The following is a 25,000-nucleotide window of genomic DNA, read 5'->3' as shown; positions in this document are numbered from 1 at the left end:
TGATAAAAGTCTGTGTGATGTGAAAATAGTACTACAAACTAAATTGATGGAGCATTTGAATATGCTAACAAAATTTTAGTTTATGAAACTCTGAAGAAACAAGAATCTTTATAAAAACATTTCAAATTGTTATAGAGTTGATGTGAATGTTTTTTTGCGCATGAAGTCATGGATGCGATGAACGTCATGTTCTCAGTACAGGTACTTGGGCAGGAAGCCAGAAGAACGACAAATACAGCAGTCATACTTTATCTGCTTCTTTTGGTATGGGCTACAGTACTTCTGTTTGTACAAGGTCACTTAAGAATCCTCAAGGTATCCTTCCAGCAGATGAGGTAATAACTGTATTACAAGGATTGATTAAAATCTCCCTAGAATTTGTTATGGAGATAGCTACTCATTTGCCATTAATATGAATAGTAAAAGAAGTGAAAACCAGAAATAGTTGATAACAAGAAAAAGTAAAAAACTGAAAGTAGACGCTAAGAAAAAAAGGAAGGGACCTTGTATGTGAGTCTTATTTTGTTAGATGGAATAAACCAAAAGATTTTACGAACAGACCACATGAGTGTAAGAACTGTCTTGGGCACGAAAACATTTTATTTCATAACTGCAAGCAATAATGAAATGGCTTAACTGTGACTTGCAGTAAATCGACCATTCCTTTATTGAGAAATATCAGTTTATATATATATAATATATATATATATATATATATATATATATATATATATATATATATATATATATAATAAAATTGTAAGCCTTTCATTTTATATTAAGAATGTAGCTGATATAATTCTATTTTGCAATTTTTGTGGTATCTGAAGTTCAGTAATTGAAGTCATATCTACTTAAATATCTACAAAACAATTCATCCAACTCAAGTCAAATACGTGTAACGGTAGCTTGATTATTTCAGTACTGATTCCAGTGTAACCAAGGAAGTTCATGTATTCGACTTTCGCGAGGTTCTTAAAAGTGACAGTTGATCGAAATTCAAACTACGCTATATTCCCTGAGGAGCTTGAAACCCATAACGTAATATAAAATACATCTTAAAATCTACCACCAGTAAAAATGCTTTAGCAATGCTCCAGAACGTTCATCACCTCCAAAAATTTGATTTTTGTTTGTCATTTGCTGGCTATTTGGAACCGCGATCCTGGTCAAAGTCTCAGCAAATACTTTCGGAACATCGGATTCGGAAATCAGAGCTGCAATTGCACTACTTCAAAGATTGAAAGCGGATTTTCATCAAGCTACCTTCATAGAACGATCTCCTTATTTCTTTATTTCTCCTTCAGAATGGCCCATGCAGCAAATTTGACGAGGATCTGGTCTTAGGAGCAAGTGCCAAAGCAGCACTTCGGCAGTTCGCCTTGGTCCACAATCTGAGCCCAGCTAGTCAGTGCCTGTCATGGTGGACGAACGTTACAATTCTGCTGTCCCCACTAGACTGGCAGCTATTACTCACACAATTTAATTGCATTAAATCTTCGCTGGTTGTCGGCGCCTATTCACTAACAGAACAAGAGCGCCTCAGTCAGTCAGTTTCTGATGTTATTGACAGATGCATTGCTTGCGTAAAATATCTGAAGGAGTGTTTTCCAGCAGCTCAAACTGAACAGTCTAAATCCCAGTTGGCATTTATGTTACAGTAAGTTTGCAGTCTATGTTTTCAACTTTATTTTATTTTTATTTATTTATTTATTTATTTTTTTTTGCTAATGTGTCTTTTATTGAATGTGTTCTATAAATCAGGATTATATTTAACTATGATCTTAAAGGCATAAAGTTACATAAAAATTTGTCATTTGATATTAAAGTGCAAATATGCATATCCTCAAAATTCTGCACAACTCCACCATGGATAAACCTTTAGCCCACTAATGCACGTTGGTCTCTGGTGAAACTAACTGGAATAAGTTCCCAGGGAATTACGAAAAACTAAAATTTAATCTTTGATTAAATTAACCAGACATTAAGTTAATGTCTGGTTAATTCTTGTGATTTACATCATATTCTAAATAATTTCTACATTTCTCACCAGGACAATGAAGAGTATACAGACTCACCCAATGATCAGAAGTTTACTCATGGAAGAGAACAACTTCTGTCTACGTAGTGTTATTAAGGCGGCTCTCTTAGGCTTCTCTAAGCAGTGGTAAGTTCTGTGGCTCTGTCTAGTCATTAGGTTAATTTATAGTTTCCTTTCTGCTACTATTATAATGTTCTTATTTATGTTTAAAAACTCTTTATATTAAGCCTTTTATGCTTTCGTATAAAGTTACTGATTTTTATTGTTCTTACACATTATACATGCACACGCACATTTGGTACACACATTGGTACTGAATAACGTTATTGGCACCTTCTAGTTATCCATGAAAAGGTATTTTTCTGTAGTCTTAGAATTACCTATTATAAAGATTTTTTTTAAAGGTAGTCATATATTTTGCAGGTGGAACAAACTGCAGGATACGTCGGGTCCACAACGTTCAGAAAGCATAAGCGATCAGCTGCAGTCGACGCTTGTACTCACAGATGAAGTTTTTAATTTACTTCAAAGCTTGTGTGAATTTTATGACGACATTTTTATGCAGTAAGTCTTATTTAATGTTTATCATAGAGTTTGAGGCTGATCCGCTTTTGCTATCGTTTTTTTAAAGCACTTGCTTTTTTGCAAAAACAAACTGCCTTTCAATAATTTAGGAAGATTTTGAAATGTGTTTGATATTTTAACTCTTTCTTCTATCTGGGATCATTAACAACGTTTGAGAAACGCTTAAAATATTTTGTTTATTATTCCTATCAAGATTTCAAATAATTTATATAGGAGCATTTATTTACCTTATTTACAGTGACAATACCTGAACTTTCCTTGTGTATATTTTCATGACTTTATTTCGATTTCAGAGAATATGACATCTGCTGCTTGAAGGCCTGTTATCCAGTAATTGTGAAAGAACTGATTGAAGCCGTCGAGCCTGTTATTACGGAATCTTGTCAACTTATACCGAAAACAGTGGAGGAAATCGGTAAGATCATTATGATATTGAAAAGTTTACATTGGTCATTTATTTCTGTAAAAATTTTAAATTAGGCGATTTATTATCTTTTATTTAAGTGTTGCACAAACAAAATATAAGCGAAGCCGTTTAGGGAGAAATAGATGAGCATTCTCTCTCTCTCTCTCTCTCTCTCTCTCTCTCTCTCTCTCTCTCTCTCTCTCTCTCTGTGCATTTTGTCTTCAGACATTTTATGATTTTTCTGTACTTGTTGCTTGTTGCAGACGAGGACGGAGTTACAATGGATTTCCTTATTGGTTCCACTTTAATGAAAATCTACAAAAACCTTGGACGCATCTGGCTGTGAGTAAAGCCTATTTCCCATAATAATTTCTAAGAAAAAGTATCAGTAAGAAAAGATATCAGTTATTTTAAGGCTATGTAATAATATGAGGTTACATGAAAAGGTTTAGGTGTTGCCCCATAACTACACAATTTCGTTCAACTCACGTGAAATCCTCGAGGAAAATCTAGTATGTTTGTAATTACTTTCGTCAAAATATATTCATTTGCTCTGTAATTCACTCTACCTGAAAGTATTACAATGATATGAGTGTATCATTTCTATATCCTAAATAAGCAGTATTTCTTTAGATTATTTAGCCTGCAATGTCATTTCTACATTATGAATAACCAGTGTTTCCTTACTGATTCTGTAGTCTGAGATGCCATTTCTGTATTCTGAATAACCAATATTTCCTTACTGATTATGTAGCCTGAGATACCATTTCTATATTGTGAATAAGGAATATTTCCTTACTGATTCTGTAGACTGAGATGTCATTTCTGCATTCTGAATAAGCAATGTTTCCTACTGATTCTGTAGCCTGAGATGTCCACACTTATCGTCGGCAATAGTCGAGGAAACTGGAATTCAGATCTTCAGCTCCTTCTTCGAGGAGGGAATAGAGAGCCAACTCTTTCTGACACAAGACAGAGAAAACAGATGCATTGATGAGGTTGTCCTTAACGACACTCTAAAGCCCGTGGGCCCTGGTTTCCACTTCAGCGAATCTTTAAAGGAAGCCAAAGCTATTCCACACAGAGTAAGTAGTTATGCTTATTGATTGGACTAATTCATCCACTGGGAAGGTTGTAGATCGCTTCGCTCTGGATTTTTGTTTGTGTATATGTCCATGAATTTCACTTACGGAACACGAATTTATAGTATTAATAATTCTAGAAATGCTTCAATGATTTGCGCGCTATCTATCTATCTGTTTCTAGTTATATATTATATAATTAATATATATAAATAATTAGTATATTATTATATCTATATATATAATATATATAATATAATATATATATATATAAGGACATAAAAGGATAAAGGTACATAGATAGCTGATCGTCTGCATTGTTTTATTTCAGTTTAAAATTTGGTGGTTTGAGCTGGTATGGCCAGATCAGGAAGATAGAGCTGTGTTTTTGTTGAAAGTTCTGCGAAGCCTTTTCTTTCTAAGTATTTCTTATTGCCAGTCGCTTTCTAAGAAGATTGACCACATACTCCAGGAAAGTGGCGAGGATTCTAAAGAGATTGCCAATGAAAAGGTAAGTATCAAATTACCTCTCTTTTCCACACACACATACACAATAACACAATATATATATATATATGTTATATATATATTATATATATATATATATAAATATATATATATTAAACATAAAAAAACACACACACACACACATATATATATGTATATATATATATTATATCTATATATATATTATATATATTAGTTGATAATATTACTATTATATATACTATATATATAAGAGACATACATAGAACTGGTGCCCCCTGTATGTGAAGTAATTATTCAATTGATTCCTGGTTTTCATAAATCATGTCATATTGTCTATTCTGATCTTGTCTATGGTAAAAACAATTAAGAAAATTATTACTGCTTTGCTAATCGATCTCTTATAAAACAGATCTGTGTCGTCATCACCAACATGGCCACCATAATGCAGGACTTGAAGGATTACCATAATATATTAGGGTACAATTTCCTCGACTCTGAAACGAGAGAAAAGCACAACACGGAAATTGAAGCGATGGTGAGCATATCGACCCTCAACATCCAGAACATAATGCAAAATTTCACCTGGAAGGTTGTGAACGCCGTAAGTAATTCGTTTGTGAAAGCTTTCTACCAGTTCATCCTATTCCAATACTTATTTTTTATTTTAAATTAAGATTATGTTATTGAACCAGGATTTAAAATGCAATCGTGTGATATAATTTTTCAGAATTACTATCATTTTTCAATGTGTTTATTTAAATCGTTGAAATGCAACTTCTCTTCAAACTGGATTTGTTTGGTTTTATACTTTATGTGTACTGTGCCCTGATGCGGAAAGTGCTTGTGACACTGCTATATTTCATAGCGATACCTACTCCAGAATTTGCATTGCATATGTTTGTGACATATCTCTCCAACACAAAATATATTTCGCTATTCCCTTCCCTCCACCATGACACGACCTGACATTTTATTGTTTTCTTACTTGGCACCCGATTAGCTATTTGTTTTGTACTAAAAGTCTTCTCTTACTTCGTCTCTCCAAGAACATCCAACACTAAATCACTCTATTATAACATAGACTGTTTCATCCCTCTCCATCGTGTCCTCTGGAGTATCTCTTCACCTCGGTGTATACATTGTTATTCATCTTGATCACAGCATTCGTATTGGAACAACATAACATTTGGCATTTCTCTCGACCATAACATATATCAAAGGTTCATCCCAATGCTATATGTTTACTTATAAGTTTTATTGTATCTCTTCAATATGTTTTTTTATTAATCTATCCATCTACCTCCAACTCAACAATCATTTGTTCTTTTTTGTTTTGTTCTTTATCTCCTCCATGGCCTAAATTTTTTTGTAATGTAGCTTTCACTCTCATGGTCTACTTTTCCTAATTTTATCTACCAAGACAAAAATGTCTATTTTCCTCCATGAGTGAACAAGTTTTGTTATTTCTCCGAACCAGAGTAGACTCTTGTGTACCTTTCATCTCCACTTCGCCGAATACTTTCGTTACTCCACACAAAATCACAACCTTCATTTTTTCACCTCTTGTCTAGTATTCCTACGATTTGCTCAACCCTGGAACATGCGTCATCATTTTATCTTACCAGATATTGTTCACTACCATTTCTTCTTACTATCTTTTCTCTCAGATTTCTAACGTAGGTATTATCATTCTTATAAATTTATTGCATTCCTCTTAACTTATTTTTTATGTCCATCCCTCCTTTGTACCAGTACCCAAGGGCCCTTTCCTATTCTCGCTAATACAAGCTTCCCCATTGTATCTTTTGGAATATATTTCTCACACTAATTAATTTGTTTCATTACTTGTTCTATTTAGAGAGAAGAATTTCTAGAGAAGACCCTCATGAAACTGTGCCAAGAAGATGAGAGTCTAGCCTTTCTGACAGAGGTCCTGTATCCTACAATTGACGTTCTTCGAAAACACCTTGATATATCCAACACCAAATTTCTTCTGGAAAGCCTTTGGGTCAAGATCCTTACCATCATGAAAGGAATTGTCAACAGAGAAGGCACTGTTAGTATTACCATTCCTTTTTTCTTGTAAATTAGTATGAATAACTGTAATCTTAGTTGACTGCTGTCTTTGTCAAATATGAAGTATTGACCTATATATATATATATATATATATATAGATATATATATATATATATATATATATATATATATATATAAATTATATTATATATATATATATATATTTATATATATATATATCGTAGTAAGCGTAAAAAATACCCATGAACATAAAAAAAAATAGTTCTGAGAATTTATTTTATTTTATTTTATTTTTCTTTCCAGATGGAACCTGAATTTTATAAAAGGCTGCTCAGTACATTGAGAAAGATCTTTGTAGATTTGACTCCTGATTCGGATGAAGCTTTGGATGCGCAGTCAGCCGACACTGAAGGTAAGAGAGAAAAAGATAATCATTTCGATTCTTATCTCATTAGAAATCAAACGAAATGTGTAGTTTTTTATTGATTGCAAGCGGACACCAAATTATCGTAGTTATTAGAGTCCATCCGTATATCAGTGGTATGAGTTAAGTTTTTATTCCGCATGATGAGAATTAGATTTTAAGGTCTTATTGTATTAACAATTAAATATCTTTCAGTTAAAAATTCTCCTTTGCGCATATTCAAACAAACTAATCACGGCACAGTAGTCAGAATATTTTTCTGTAACAATAAAAAAATTGCATTAGAAAAATAAAAATAAAAATATATAGAAATAATTAAAATATTTTAAAATAGATAAAAATGAATAAAAAACTAAACTAAATAATATGGAATCGCCGGAGGATGCCATTATTGCATAACTGATTATCCTCTAGTTTTAGAAAATGATACCAGGCTTCATGCAGTCTCTTCACAAATCATGTTTCAACCGGCATTTATGAGAAAGATAGTATATAATTTTCTTTAACCTTTTAGACTACAGAACTCTGGTGGAGGACCTGACGCTCATGGAGAAGACCCCTTTGTCACTGGTAAACTTGTATTATAAACTTCAATTCGAAGAGGAAACCAATCGAACTGACTCTGCAACAGCTTCACTGGTTATAAGGGTAAGATTGAAGTGCATCTCTTGCATTCCTTTTTCATTAAAACATGGGCTAATATCGTATAATTATATTCGTGAGAGTTACGGTCTTGTGCAAATCTCCTCCCTTTAATTTTAGTGATGATCTGTGGTTATTTCTTCCTTGCTGTTCACTGCTTTTATATCCCTTGTTTTTCCACCTCCATTCTTTGTCATAATTATCTTCAGGTTTCATGTTTACTTTTAGTGGCATGCTATCAGAACTTACTTTGCCCTTGAGGCAGGCTCCATTTAATGGTCAATTAGAGTTTATAGCTTTCTTGAACAACAATTTATTCGAAGTCATAATTTTTTTTTCAATGGACATGTCTTACTCAAGCGTTTTTTCTCAGCTTCATATAATTCAAGAATTAATTATCAAATTACTTTTGAGCTCAAGTCCCACTTTAGTTTAAATGATAATATGCGGCTTTCTTAAAATGTAACTGCTTTTAATTGTAATGAGTACCGATCACTTTTCTGTGATCGGTAATCATTACGATTAAAAGCAGTTACATTTAAGAAGGTCGCATACTAATATTTAAACTAAAGTGGGACTTGAGCTCAAAATTAATTTGAAAATTAATTCTTGAATTATATGAAGAAAAAAAAAAAAAACACTTGAGTAAGACATGTCCATTGAAAAAAAGTTATGACTTCGAAGAAATTGTTGATCAAGAAAGCTGATCTGCTGTAGTTATAAAGAATCTGTTGAACGGCATCTCCCATTTCTGTACACCGCTATAACCACATGCTATGAAGGAATACAGATTGTCATTTATGACGTTAGAACCTCTTAATAAGTGAAAGGCACGATAGTCGCAAAGTATCTTCAACTCAACTATTAAACATCATGTCGTCGTGAAAATACACCAGCATATATAGAAGTTGTAATGGGCACAGGTAGCTACAAAATTCTATATTTGGTATGCTGATATTAAACTCTAAGATGCCCGTGAAAATACCTAATTGTACGAAAGCCATTAACACAGTCGTGTCCCAAAGTATTAAGTGAATATTTAAAGAAAAAAACCCTAGATAGTGTACATAAAAACATCCCATGTCTTATTTAGAGACTCAAGACAACGGCATCACTGTTATTAGGACAGGGACATTAACCACGAAGCTTGTCTTCAATGGGCTTTGGACATCATTCATATTACACTGCCTTTTCCCAGCCTCATTCAAAATGAACTTCTTGTACACCCATAATAGTGTCGATACTTTCCACCTTATGAAAATAAGACACTTAAATTATCATAGTAATAAAGTAGAAAAAAATGTTACTAATTTGCACACTTAACGATGTAAGTCGGAGTTACAGCGCCGTAAAGCAGGTTAAGAGCGCCGTAAGGCAAGCGCCTAAGTCTGGAAGATTTAACCCAAACCTGATGTAACCCGGGGACTGTCTGTAGTAACGCTACTAGTAAGTGAGTTTTGATAACCATCAAAATCAGAAACCACAGAATCTTCCATCCATTTAACCTGCTGTACACCTAGCCATCAGAATCTCATCAACTAATGGATCTCAAATACACATTTCAAGTTCAAGTACTGAATAGACTTCCAAGAACAAGGAGACATTCTTCAGAAACTTCATAACCAGTAATACCATCTAGCTATGGCCTGCAGCAAAGCCCAGAAGAACTTTTAGATGAAACTTTGCCTTTTAAGAAATTAAATAACAAATAAATTATATTTCTCCTCAAATCTGTTCATATTCTAGAATTATTATCATTACCCATTTCCTTCTAGATAAGATTCAAGGAGATTATATAAGTAATACCATCTAGGTATGCACTATAGGGAAGCTCGGAGAAGCTCGTAGATGAAACTCTTTCTGTCGTTTGTGAAATTTCTAAATTCATACTTTTATTAAATCAAATAATTATCAAAATACCTGTTTAAAACTGCTTATATTCTTTGAATTTTCATCAGTATTTAATTTTTTTCCGATTATAGTTTCAGTGATTGTATAAGTTTAGATACAAAGAAATTTATTTGTCATAACACAGCATTCTTCTGGCTTCTACAGACTTGGTTTCAAGAGACCAACAAGCTTAGCGTTCTCATCCTTATGGCTAAGGACATCGTAGTGCCTCCAGAGGAGTCTCATAAAGCACCTCTCGAATATTACATAAAAGTTGAGGTTCTTTCCACTGACAACCTGTATTCGACCGAGAAGACTCCTGTGTTGAAAGAGGATCCTGCTACGTTTGATAAACTGTTTGAAATGTAAGTTAAGATCCTTATGTATGGTAAATACGATTTTTCTTGTGTCAGATCAGATTATGATATAGAAGGCAGTAAATGTATTGAAATATTTACCTGTGCGACTGATGAAAATAATTTCCTATTGTCATCACAGTATTTATTTACTAATTCATTCCTTCAACATTATTAGACTGGCCCTGAGTACAAGGGTAGTATTAATTTAATAAGAAAAAAATATTCCCGTTCTAAATTAAAAGGATTAATCCGGTTATTTTTACTTATAATTAATTTCAGTGACTTAGGCGAAAACTGTGATAATGAACACGAAGGAACCCTAATTCTAACTCTGAAAGATCGTAACCTGACGCGCTCGGACACTTTCCTTGGGGAATCTGTCATTCCCTTCTCTAGCATTCCCATTGGGGAATCCTATGCCCGCAACAGGTACCTGAATATGTTCCTCCCAAGCGTCACCGAAGGTAACTATGGATTTGTTTCATTTCTTTGCACAGAGAGAGTTGGAATCTAATTCGCCCTTAAACAACTAAGAACCATTGATTTTGATTTGACTGATCAAAAGATGTCAAATTTTTTTGAAAGTTATGTTCCATGAAGTATAGTAGATTCACATCAACCATGCATTTGATGTTTAGGCCAGTCCCTTACGACGTTTCTGATTGGTTATTGATAAGCCCAAGGTATATAGTAGAATAAGGGAGAGAGGTACAGTCACTTTAGTCGCGGGGGTAGTTGTGGGGTATTTCCGTGATAGGCCTGGAGGACAGGGTGAGAGCGATCAAGGCAAGTACTACCTTGGGAACAACTTAAGTACCTTGGGTCGAAGGTATTGGGGATTAGGCCTATAAGTGTCATATGTCCTTTTCACTCTGTTATCTTCTATACGTTTGGTGTTCTTTTGAATTCATATAGATCACTGTTCACAAACAAAATCGTGGATTGATAATGTTTGGCTTTCTAATATATAATAGAAGCCTTAGATTAATATGCTTGATAGAACTTAAAAAATCGATTAGTATTCGACCGGACAGTTATTTACAAAGGCTTATTTATAATGCACTATTTAATAAACTAACATAAATATACATAGATAACAGAAAACAGTATCTGGCTTCATAATAGAAATGAAAAATACTTAACAAAAATGGAAAAAAAATTCTTTTCGAATTGTTACGGTATCCTAAAAAACATCCGAAATCTGACGAAAAAAATAAATAAATAACCAACAAACCATATCACTTTAAAAGGCAAGGATACACAATTTTCAAAATGGCATGCCAAGTCGTATAATACTCCATTGCCTGGTTTGAGTGCATTTTCTCCATTGTCTGTTTTATCCCATAAGCATGCCTAGAGTTTTTTCTGTCATAAGGTACCCTTGAATTGAACACATCAAACCAGGAGTGAGCAAGCTCTATAAAGTCCCTTGTACTTTCCCAGAACATACTCTTCGAAAGTCCCTAACTTCCATGAAATCTAAAGCTTTAGATGTTTTTCCGAAAGAAGCTGCACCGCTTTCTTCACATTCATACGTTGCGTACCTGTTACATTTATGTCCTACATTTATGCTGCAGGTCTCTTTTATATGTACTTTCTTCAAAATGTTTGCTGCATATGCGATGAGTAGTAAGGTTAAAGTTGTACTTTCCCTTACAACGATGAACCCATTTCCGTCTTGTTTCCTCATCACGAGGGAATCGGAAAAAGGATACCTCCTTTTCTCTATTTGAATACCAACCAAACACGGCGCACCTGTTTGACATTATTTAAATAGTAATTTAGATTATATAAAAAAATCAAAATTATTGTTGTATTCGAAGAATTTAAAACTAAAACTAAATCACTGCAGAGATGACTGAAGTGACCTATGATCTACATTTGAATGAAACGGTAACTGAGTGACTTTTCGCTCTGACTTGTCCTCCAGGAGGTGCGGCTCTTTGGGGGGGGTTGATAAACCGCAACCCCCCCACAAATGACTCTAACTGACCAATTCTATATATCTTGGATAAGCCAATCACAAGGGTGGAAACTCAGTCTCTCACATAGGCAGGATGTATGTTCCACCTCTCCTGAGGGATACTTTTGAAAGACGTATCCCTCAGGATAGGTGACTGGCTTATCAACAGCCAATCAGGAGCATCGTAAGGGACTGGCCTAGACATCAAATGCACGGTTGATGTGAATATTCTATAGCTACAGTGATATGGAGTGATATATTGTTAATATCCGGTGAATATACTCAAAGAATGATTAATACGGTAGGTTTTTCATCTTATTTTTTCAGAACGACAGAAGATTTTGCAAGTCCTAGATAGAAGAGATACGGATAAGACTGCAAGCACTTTCCTGAAGAAGCTAAGAAAGCGTCATCCAGACGCCTCCGATCTCATAAAAAGCTTGAAAAATTGGTTTTAAGGAAAGTCCAGCAGGAAAAACACTAATAATCAGAAATTAGTTTATTTTGCAATGCTATTGATAGAAGGTTAGCCCAATTACGATGCCTGTAAGTAACGCATTTACTAGTTAAATTGTATTAAATCGAGCACGTGATGTAATAGTGCCGTGTTTTCGAGTTTGTTAATAAAGCTCTTATCTCGCTCCAAGGAATAGACGACAGTCACTTAGTGAGTGATTCCCTATGCCAGTACTCGAGATCTTCCTAGGGTTTTATAAAGCAACTAGCTTCTAGTGGGCGTGGTCTGTATATTAGCATTAAGCAAAACCTTTATGATGGGACAATTGTCAGATGTTCCAGATATTCTAAACTACCATGTTCCTTCTTCTGTGATAAATGCTTTTAGCATCATGTAAATAATATTTATGTAGGTGTCAGAATGTTTACTCAACCTTTACTCCGTATAAGCTAGTCTGATTTGCTTTTTTGTAACAAATAAAAAATTTAAGTACAAACATAGACTTAGGAATGAAAAGGATTTTCATTTCACCCAATGGTTCCCAACATGAATTTTGCATGTAGAAAAATGTATATAATCGAAAAAGGATTGCAATGCACTTCTGATTAGTCGCCTGCCTGGGAAAAACCTTAGGTTACGTAAGTACTTACTAGGTTCCAACTCCTTTTATGTCCTTTGTGTTCGCATTGCTAATGCCTTGGACCCTCACTCGAAAGACCGGCGTTCGGTCACATGGTGAGTCAGAAATTTATGTCTATGAAACATGCTCCCATGTGTTCATTTCCACATACACACACATTTATATACAATATATATATATATATATAATATATATATATATATATATATAGTATAGGATATATATATATAGAATATATATTAGATATGTATATATAATATATATAAGATAATAAGAATAGATATTATATATAATGTATATTCTATAATATATATTATCTATATATCTATATATCGGATATATATATTATATATATATATATATTATATCTATATATATTATATTAATATCTATATATAATATATTATAATATTATCTATATATATCTATCTATATATCTATATATATATTATATATTATTATGTAATATTAATATATAATATATAATATTAATAATATATATTATATATTATATAATAGATAATAAGATATAGATATAGATTATAGAATAATAATGCTATATATATATATAGATATAGATATATATATATTATTATATATAATTTATATATTATTATATTTAGTATATATATATATATATATATATAATTATATATTCTATATATATCGATATATATATATATATTCGAAATATATTATATAATATATTCGATATATATAGATATTATATATATATATATATATAATATAGTATATATTATATATCTAATATATATATAATAGATATATTATAAGATATAGAATATATTATAATAATATAGATTTATATATTATCGATATATATAGATATATTATATATATATATATATATTATATAATTATAATATATAATATACATATAGATATAGATTAGATATAGATATTAGATATAGATATATACGATATTAGAATTATATATATATATATATATATATTATATAAATTTATACATATATATAATTATCGATATATATAGGATATATATATTATATATATATAGATATAGATTATATATATATAGATATAGATGATAGATATATGTATATATATATATCTATATATTATAATTACCCCTTATAATATCTAATATATATTATATAATATAGATATATATATATTATATAATAATCTATATAAATGTGTGTGTATGTGGAAATGAACACATGGGAGCATGTTTCATAGACATAAATTTCTGACTCACCATATATATATATAATATATATATATATATAATATAATATATATATATATCATATCTATATATATCTATATTATTTATCATATATATATCACTACTATATATATATATATGATATAATATATAATATACAGACTTAGATATAGATATAGCTATAGATATCTATATCATATATATTAGATATATCTATAATATATATATAATTATTATATATATAATATAGATATATTCTTGATATAAAAAATATCTATATATATATTATATATATTAGATATTATATATATATTATCATAATAATTATATACTATCTATATTATATATATATATATATATATTAATATATATATCTATATATATATATAATTCTATATATTCTTAATATATTTAAGATATACTATAATATATATAGGATCTCATTTATAGTATATTTATAATATATATAAAATATTACTTATAATATATGTATATATAATCTATATATATAATATATATACTATATATATATATTATACTATATATTATCTATATAGTCAAACCGAAGTACGTGACGAGCGCTAGTTTGAGACTGACCAGTGATTCAAGAACAGAAACAAGAGTTCCTTGTTAGCACCCTTTGGACAAGGTTGGAGTCTATTTATATCATTAACTGGAGTACCCTAAGGCCGGCTTTCGCCAAGTGATTACCGGTAAGTGGGCTTAATGAGCGGTCTATGAGTAGCTTTTAGAAGCACTGACTGAGAAATAGGGATTAAATATACGAGCAAGAATGGTCAGTCTGAGCTGTAGAATTCTTCATGACGTTGTCCATTTTAGCGCGAAAGTAACGAGAGCAAAACTGATTTTCTTTACGACTTTCAGGGCAATGTCTATCGTTGTGAGCATCCAAGTGAAACGAGGGGAGTATGAATTACCGGCGATTCAAAAGGCACATTCAAGGTCACTGATGTAATTAGTCGACATTAATTCATGTACAAAGATATACCACATCATTAGATGGCAAGAACTGGAGCAGTCGATTGATATTAATTGATGAAGAATACATATTCATTAATATTTAATTGTATCGACACGCTGGTGTCAAATTATTTCAGGCAATTAATGTCATATGAAATTAATTATTACTACAGTACAGCGCATTCAAGGAGTTGGTGATCAATGGTTCAAGACATGCGAATGACAATGAAGATGACAGAGAAAGGGCACGAGAGAGAGAGAGAGAGAGAGAGAGAGAGAGAGAGAGAGAGAGAGAATAGTTTCTCCCCACTTGGTCGATGTTTACTCGCGCCTAGTATCTTTTCCTCTGTTTTCCGTTGTCTTTTTCCGCTAACTACAACTTACAACTGTTAGTTAACAGTAGGTACCTAATTCACTGCTTGGGTCAACTGGAAGAGAGGGAAAAGTTTGAGAGAGAGAGAGAGAGAATTATGCGAATATGCCATTTCCTCTAGGCAATGGTTTCAAGCAAGGGATGAATTACAATTACAAAGGTCTATCAATGTAGACTAAAAATAATTATGGCAATCACGAATACAACTTAATATATATATATATATATATATATATATATATATATATATATATATATATCATATATATCAAAATATATAAGATTTATTTTTGTCGCCCCGATGTAAATACGGTAATATTTGATTATTGTTCATTATCTTTATATATATATATATATATATATATATATATATATATATATATATATATATATATATATATATATATATATATATATATATATGTATATATATAAAGATAATGAACACTAATCAAATATTACGTATTTACATCGAGGCGACAAAAATAAATCTTAAGTTACAGACGCTTAGGAAACTAAAGCTAACATTATATACTTCTCTAACGCAGAAGAATAATAATTTTGTTCTCAGTTGAAAATGGCATCTGTATCTGGTGTTCTTGTAACCACTGGAATAAGTGAGTAAAAAAACCGGGCACTTGTAAGCAGTAATGAGCTGGTCGAAAAGCAGTTTACGCAATTACACTTACGGATGTATTGCCAATCAGTTTACACAGGTAAAGGAATTTCAACGATCTTTTGAAGAATTTTGTTCAGAGCAGTTTAAAGTAATAATATCAATAATTTCCTAAAGGGAAGAGATGCTTAGATACCGTAGTGTTCTGGAGACATACAATTCATGTTCATTATGCTGCCCATTTAATGTTCATTATAATGTGAGGAATTTTAGAATGATATAGAAAAAAATACCTCATCACATCTACCACAATAAAAATAAAATACTTATCAGTAAGAACTCAAGAGTCATAACGTTAATGGAAACCAGTGCGCACTTTTATCATTTATAACAGCATGCACTCTAACTAAGATTTACCTGGTATGTGATTGCGGTATTTTTTCCTATATGTTGATTATACAATACATACAAAAGGAAGGAGATTGTATCCCCTCCATTCCAAGGAAACTCTGATAAGATTTTTGTCATGCTTGTGCTTGTGATTTTGTGTGTGTACTGTTGCTTGATGTTTTCACAAGTATTTATGGTTTCTCCAATCATACACACACACACACACACACACACACACACACACATATATATATATATATATATATATATATATATATATATATTATATATATATATTTTGTGTGTGTGTGTGTGTGTGTGTGTGTGTGTGTGTGTGTAAATAAATGATCTTGTTAAAACAGGATACGTCTCAAGTATAAAAGGCCCATTAAAACACTCTGATTTACAGCTAAGGACTATATTTCGGTGGACTGACTCCCATTCTTATCAAGTAGTGAATGGCAGAAGAAGTTACATTGGCGAAATATATAGGGGGAGATTTACCCTTAGGTAATACCTGGGGTCATACACACACACGCGCGCGCGCGCTCTCAGAATCTCATCATATATTCAATATCCTCTTAACGTCTGTTACAAAAAGCTGATTATTTCACGATATTCATTCATTTTTCCTCTTTATTCAAGCTCTCTCTCTCAGTATGGATCCTTCTTGGATGGCGCATGACTGGGGACATTATGTACAATTTCTGATGCTTTTTCCAGCATCAGGGTGTATGTTAACCAACTGATTTCAAGATGATGGATGTATTGTAGACATGAACATTCTAATTTGAACGCAAGAAAACGTACTAATTTTGATATTTGAAAACGTTCTGTGCCGTATCAGACTTTCGATTCATCACATTTTTATATATATCTTAATACATAGATACCCAGGTTCTATGACGATATATACATAAATAGAATTTCTGGATAATAGAAACTTTACTTCCTTTATTGCAGAGGAAAAGCGACTATGTAATTGGCGAGTCAAGTGAAGGGAGCTGAAACAATTAGCTTTTAGGTTTAGAAATTAATTCGCTTTTACGTGCTTCCCATTCTAGTAGTGGGAAATTCCAACGCACTTTGCGTATTTAAGATGATCACAATAGTGGCTGACACATCCCACAAAATTTGGGTAATTAAAACCACGAAGATGGGAGAGTGGCGTTGCTTTTTATTTTATTTTATTTTTTTTTTGACACGGTAAAATGCAGTAAGATGGCTAAAAGAAGCCCTTATGCATTGTCTAAGTTGGATTTTCGCACATAAATATACATTCTAATTTCAGATTAGGTCTAAATAATAACATAAAAAAGAATTATCATTAACTTTTCTTTAAAAAATATTTGATTTTTTTTTAGGATATTTGTAAAAATGTATCATACGATAGATGACCGATAATATAAATGATCAGAAATGCGAAAAAGAAGAAGAAGAATTAAAAAAAACATACCGCTACACCAAAACACCAGGAACGCAAGAGAAGCAGAAGTGGAACCGAGACAATGGCGATAAATCTCAGTCTCTGCGCGATTTCCATCGCTGCTTTGAGATTCATCGTTCTCGCAACCCCGTCAGGACGCGCGTCACATTTAAGTGAGATTTACATACCCGCCTTCATTTCCCTTGTCCAGGTTCAACTTGCGCGACGCTTCGTGGAAAACTCGAGTGAGTAATGTCATTTCAGCTTCGTTTGTTACGTAGCAGTTCGGGTTTGCAAGATTCCCGTGTTTTCCTTTGTCCTTTGTCTCATCATGAGAGAGAGAGAGAGAGAGAGAGAGACTTCAGATCAACTGACGATTTCATAATAATTGCTCTCTAGAGAGTGCAAATGAGTTCTCCTATGGAATAATAAAACGTTTACTTCTTAATGAGAGAGAGAGAGAGAGAGAGAGAGAGAGAGAGAGAGACTTCAGATCAACAGATCAACTGACGATTTCATAATAACTGCTCTTTAGTGAGTGCAAATGAGTTCTCCTATGGAATAATAAAAGATCATCGTAGAGAGAGAGAGAGAGAGAGACTTCATATGAGAGAGAGAGAGAGAGAGAAGAGAGATTCGATCAGCACACTGACGATTTCATATAATGTCTCTAGTAGTGCATAGTTCTCCTATAAATATAAAAGTTTGACAAGTTGTCAAAGAGAGAGAGAGAGAGAGAGAGAGAGAGCGAGAGAGAGACGCGAGAGAGAGGGGAGAGGAGAGAGAGAGGAGAGGAGGACCGTTTGCAGATCAACAATCAACTGACGATTTCATAATAATTGCTCGTCTAGGGAGTTTGCAAATGAAGTTCTCCTAATTGGCCTTACTCGTAACTTGTAAAAAGAGAGGAGAGAGAGAGAGAGAGAGAGAGAAGAGAGAGAGAGAGAGAGGAGAGAGACGAGAGAGAGAGAGCTTCCCAGCAAATCAACAGTCACGCAACTTGACCATTCCATAATAACTCTCTCTAGTGAAATGCAAATGAGTTCTCCTAAAATGAATAAAAAACGCTTTACTTCTTAATGAGAAGAGAGGAGAGAGAAGAGGAATAGAGAAGAGATGAGAGAGAGATGAGACGAAGAGAGAGAGTTGGGGGGGGGGGGGGTAAAAAAACGGAAAAAAAGAACCCTTTTTTTTTTTTTCAGATCAAAAGATCAACTTACGGTTTCATAATAACTGCTCGTTAGTTAATGAAAATGACTTCTCTTATGAAATATTAAAACACTTACTTGTTAATGAAAAAAAGTTTTTACTTATTAATGGTAAGTAAGTACGTGAGAAATAAACATAAGACACGGTATTCATTTCTAAAATTATAATAATATTGTTGACATAAAAATTATGTCCTTTGATTAAAATACCTGAACTTTCATCTTGAACTGGAAATTTTATTCAAATACACTAATTAGATTTTTAAATGTTTACTCCATTAAAAGGGACTAGTGCAAGAAATCACAAACATATTAAAATCAACTAAATTACGTTTTTTTTTTTTTTACTTTAATAAAGCCACATCTAAGAATATATGCAAATCCACATCTATAGGCATTTAACTGGTGAAAAAAATCTTTTACCAACTGACTCCCACTTCTTGTGAAATGGAAAGTATACAAGTATTCCCTAAGGGATTATTTTTCTAAGGGTACTGTTTCTCGATTTTCAACTTTCTGTCAATGATGACGGCCTACTGCAGCCGAGTTGCAGAGATAGCGGAACACTAGGTATTTAACCTTTGTTCATGGAAAATGTATGATTTTGCTCTTTTTTTTTAACTGTGGAAAGCCGCTGCATCCAAATGTCACGCTAAGTACATGAGCAGAGCAGGCAGATATATTCTTTCAGGTATTTTTCTGCTAGCAGTTAACCTTTTTTACGTTACGGTTGCGTATTTTTCTTTATGTGAAGAGTTTTAATTCTTGTCGTAAAGTTTCAAAGCCCAATAAATCTACAGGAAATGGTATGGCTCACTATAAACCATAAACTTCAGTGTTTTCCGTTTCAATTCCCCCGGGGGGTGTTGGGGGTGGGGGGAAGGGCCCATCTCCTGGAATGAGTTTTAGATTGGACAGGAAGATTTATAAGACCTTTCATTCCTTCATTTGTTTTTACGTAATAAGTACATAAACTGGCGCGGAATGAAGAGCATATATTACGCCATTCGACAAATAATGAAATTTTTTAGAGGACTGCAGTTAATGTGAAATCTGTCTCAAATCTTTTTGCTAGTAAGGTAATTTTGTGGAGTAAGTTTACTTTTTCTGTTGCGAAATAATCAAGATCGTCACTTTAACAGTCATCTCTCGATCCTAATTGCTCAGGAATAAATAAAGTAAACTTATACAATTGTTTTTAAAAAAAATAAAAAAAAATAAAAAAAAAAAAAAACACCCAAGACTTTTGCATAGTGTTTCTCCATAACATGATATTTTTGCATGCTATAACAAAACACAAGTAACAGCTTCACTGGGAAAAAAATTTTTTTTCTAGAGTGTTCCCTTTTAAGAAACATCAGAGGAAATAGCAATAAACGGAGCTAAAAACAATCCTGGACAGAAATCCAGCTCAGGATTGCACGAATTTCTAAAATATCCTTCCCCGGAAAATAAGGGTTTCGAAATATTGTAAAAATCATTGGTAACACAGGGATGCACAGACAGACAAATGGAGTCAAGCTTATAGGGCCTTGGTCATGAATTTATGACATTTATGCACTATTGATATTTTCGTAATAATTGTCTTTTTTATATTCTTTCGTAAAGCAAATTTCAAATTATGTATGCCAGTCATTTATCGTTTCCTCAAAAACTTAATGATCGCTGGAAATGTTGATGTCATATGATCCCTAACAATACGTTTCCATGGTATTTCGTATAAGCTTCAAATACCTAAAAGCTGATGAGTGATTCTTTTGTTATCATAACAATAGGTAAAAGAATTAGCAAAGGTTTTAAAATAGACTTACATTAAAGAGAATAAAACGCTGTGCGGTCAACCGCCTAACCTGAGCGCGTATTTCCGAAGTGCCGTTATAAGGATTTCCTATTACGCGAGAACCCAACCACTCCGAGAGACCTCAGAGATGGGCTGCTGGCTTGTAAGTGCTTTTTTTTTTATTGTAGAGTGAGTTAATCAGTGCTTGGGATATTCCGCAAATACGGCCGTATCATTAATCATCCAGCGATATTATTACTGTATAATTGTATTAAACATTATAGATTCCATGGAAGTGTATGATGGGGAGGGACCGTCCCCGAATATTGTGAAAAAAAAGCAAAATGAGACACCTTGTGCTAGCAGCTTCTTGGGTAAAAGGTCAAGTTATGTTGCATGATGTTTCGTGCTCAGATGATGGTGCCGGCTATGATTATGAGCCTATTCAGGTAGTAGATCATGATGTTACAGTTGTTGCTGAGCAAGACAGCCTCATAATAGATATAGGTAAATTGGAGATGATGAATATATAAGGGAAGATGGGATAAGTCAAAGAAAAGCCAGTAGTATGTAAAGGAAGATAGAAAGTTGATGTTATTATTACTATTATGGTGACAGTACCTCAGCTCACGAGTGGGTGCATCGCCAATAGCAGCCCCAAACGAATGGGCATAGGTGCCACCCAAATAGTTTTGAAGTTAAAGCCAGTGCCACCGTCAACAGTGGTTCCCAATCTAAGGAAATTTCTACTGATAAGACCGAACATCCGGGATAGCAGGAAAAAAGAAAGGGAGAAAAGTGTTAATAGACGAGCAGACATGTACTGTTAATTTACTAAGAGGCAAAAACATATGTCTGCCTTACCAAAGCTTTACAAATAAGAGTGGAACCAACAAAACTGCTCTGCCAAGAAGGTCGACCGCTCTTGCAACTGCAAAAATGAGTGTTGAAAAGCGCAGAATGGGGCGATTAATGTGATTTTCAAGGCTTACTGCCTATTGGAGGACTACAAACAGCAGACAGTGTACCTCCGATAAATGTTTGATGGAACTCATCAAGTGAAAGCGAGATTAAGTCGAAGAAAGCAAGAGGTTACCATCGAGTTATTCCATTATTTTCAAGGGTAAGGAAAATTTAATCTGGAAAATGCCTTAGCACTTATTATATGCAGTAACAGTTATAAGAACCCAAACTGCTATCTGAAATTGTCAAAGGGAAAAACAATACAAACAAACAAAAAAACTGTTCGGCAAGAACCCCCAACAAAAGGAAAAAACGAGGCTGTTTTAGAGCGTGTCCCTGAGCGGACAAAGGTTCCTCCGTGTCCCAGCCACTGCACGTGTAAACAGACCTTCGACCTGCAATAATTCAAGTCTCACCTCAGAATCAGAGCAGTGTACGAAAAATATTTTGTTAGAGCAGATGACACCAGCCTGATGTCGCTGTACTGAAGTTGGATTATACAGCATTTCCAGTCATTATTTTCTTATTAGTTTGTAAGTTATAACCCGTGAAGATGGATGTCTGCAGCACCCGTGAGTGGCTCACGGAAGCACGTTTTGACGGGAGACGGGCTGGAGCCTTAAAGAACTAAAGGCAAGGGTAAAAAAAAAAAAAAAAAAAAAAAAAAATCAGTAGCTTCCAGTACCATGAAGATATCAGACCTCTGCTATGACGAATAGGTCTGTGTTGCCATGGACTTAGTCTTTTCAACGTTTACGGGCTCCCTAAAACCTGACTCCTTGTTTATGATCTATGCCTATCTCTTGATTACTGTAATCGACAACTCTTCAAAAATAAGAAGTAACCCAAGAACTCAAGTTTTCGTGAGTAAAGCTGTCTTTTTACCATTATCCATTTTATCGTGCATTTTCATCCGTTAATGTTTATTTTTATGCATTAATCACCATTATCCTCATAATTAGTCATTATTCACAAGTTTGTAGTGTTTATTATTTATATTCCATGCTTCTTGATGTTTACGGAATGTGACATAATAATTGTTTGGGACATAATGGAATTTCGAACAGTTTTGTGGGACTATATCTCATATATTTATTAACGTTTGTTACCTACGTATGTGTCAAAAGATTTTTGTTTAGAAATTTTTTGGAGATGTTTTACTTAAGATCCCGCCCCTTCAAAAAATAAAAAAAATCGGAAGTACTAAGTTTTGGATCTATTTTTCTTCTTTCTTTTTATTCGCATAACATAGGATAAAAAAAAGAAAAAAAAAAACTCTTGGCTGTACTTTTCTATAAAAAAAAAAAACAATGAAACTCGTTTAGTGAATAGATGAGGCAATTGGAACCCCAATAAAATGGAATGTCCCCATATTTTTACAAATTTCTTAAAAAGTAATAAACGTTTTTTAGCATTGTAACATAGGGATAGCGTACACCGGGTTAGCTTTCATTATAAAAAAAGCACATTAAGTTCTTTATATTTAAGAAATGCGGATTAGAGAGAGAGTTTAGCGAATCATATTTTGTATTTTTTTAGATAAAGAATGTCGCAAGGGAACTCAAAGAAAAATGCACTGGTAGAGAAAAAAAATATTCATGTTGGCGATCGATTAAATGTTAAACAACTACAATACCAAACTGCAGATTTCCTAAGAATTTCATTTAACTAATAAATCGTCGGCTAACTTATGCTTATCAAAATTGGTGTTAGGATTTTATCATCGTTCTGAGATTTCAGAAAAAAAATGGTTTCTTTTATATTATTTAAATATCTTGAATGCCAACATTCAAACACTTCAATTATTTTAATTAACATAAAAAAACCAAAATACATGGCAAACATTTTTATAGATATCATAATATATATATATTCTATATATATATATTATATCAGATTAATATATGTATATATATACATATATGGTATTATATTATTACATAATATATAGATTATCGATGATATATATTAGATGTATGTAGATATATATATCGATATATATAATATATTAATATAAACATTATAGAGCTATATTTAGATATGATATAGTATAGATTCTCAATATATGTATAATGATATATATTAATATATATATAGACATACATATATGCTAATGAGTAATATAATATATATAATCTCTAGATATATGAATAGGAGGATCTAGCGAATAGATATATATATATATATTATATACACAACACACACACACACACCATGATATATATATATGAATATATCTATAATATGTAGTAGTATATATAAATGATAAGATATATTATTCGATCTAGATTATATAGATAGATATATACCACACCACACACACAACATAAGATTACTATATAGATAATATATATATATATATTATATATATATATATAGTAATATAAAGATATAGATATTATATATATAATCGCGCATATACATACATATTATATAATATATATATATATATAGCGTATATTATTATAGAGATGATGAGCATATAGTGATATATATATATAGATAATCTATACCAAACACCACACAACACACACATATTATATATATATATATATATATATTATATATAGATATATATAAATCTATATCTATATAGATATGAGTATATACATACTATTTCTATACACACACACACACACACATAATTGCATATATATATATTATAGATATATATATTATATATAGTATATATAATATACTATATATATACATATATAGATATTACATATATAGTATATATCTATAATATATATATATTAACATTCATATATATAATATATATATAATACATATAATATATTATATATATATATATATAACTATATATATATATATATATATATATATATATATACATATATATATATATATACATATATATATAATATATATATATATATAGATATACATACATATATACATTATAGTATATATACATATACATATATATTTATATATATATATATATATATATATATATCATATATATATATATATATATATATATATATATATATATATATAATATATTATGTAT

The 25,000-nt window shown here is 32.0% G+C and overlaps 1 protein-coding gene across 3 annotated transcripts in view; it reads left to right on the top strand.

Annotated features, from left to right (window-relative positions):
• Window positions 1-12,892, top strand: part of LOC135223570 (protein unc-13 homolog D-like) — a 47,787-nt gene extending 34,895 nt beyond the window's left edge. For all 3 annotated transcript variants that reach the window (XM_064262087.1, XM_064262088.1, XM_064262089.1), the window contains exons 9-22: window positions 1,308-1,660; window positions 2,054-2,167; window positions 2,465-2,605; window positions 2,920-3,041; window positions 3,296-3,374; window positions 3,898-4,117; window positions 4,446-4,625; window positions 5,013-5,204; window positions 6,462-6,659; window positions 6,945-7,053; window positions 7,580-7,713; window positions 9,763-9,962; window positions 10,236-10,420; window positions 12,247-12,892. In XM_064262087.1, coding sequence (XP_064118157.1) covers window positions 1,308-1,660; window positions 2,054-2,167; window positions 2,465-2,605; window positions 2,920-3,041; window positions 3,296-3,374; window positions 3,898-4,117; window positions 4,446-4,625; window positions 5,013-5,204; window positions 6,462-6,659; window positions 6,945-7,053; window positions 7,580-7,713; window positions 9,763-9,962; window positions 10,236-10,420; window positions 12,247-12,377 — 2,358 coding nt within the window. In that variant the 3' untranslated portion in view covers window positions 12,378-12,892. The remainder of the gene's footprint in view (window positions 1-1,307; window positions 1,661-2,053; window positions 2,168-2,464; window positions 2,606-2,919; window positions 3,042-3,295; window positions 3,375-3,897; window positions 4,118-4,445; window positions 4,626-5,012; window positions 5,205-6,461; window positions 6,660-6,944; window positions 7,054-7,579; window positions 7,714-9,762; window positions 9,963-10,235; window positions 10,421-12,246) is intronic.
• Window positions 12,893-25,000: the final 12,108 nt, after the last annotated feature.

Source organism: Macrobrachium nipponense, chromosome 10 (genome assembly GCF_015104395.2).
Source record: "Macrobrachium nipponense isolate FS-2020 chromosome 10, ASM1510439v2, whole genome shotgun sequence".
In the NCBI taxonomy this organism is placed as follows: Eukaryota; Metazoa; Arthropoda; class Malacostraca; order Decapoda; family Palaemonidae; genus Macrobrachium; species Macrobrachium nipponense.
This window is presented reverse-complemented; position numbering and strand designations above follow the sequence as displayed.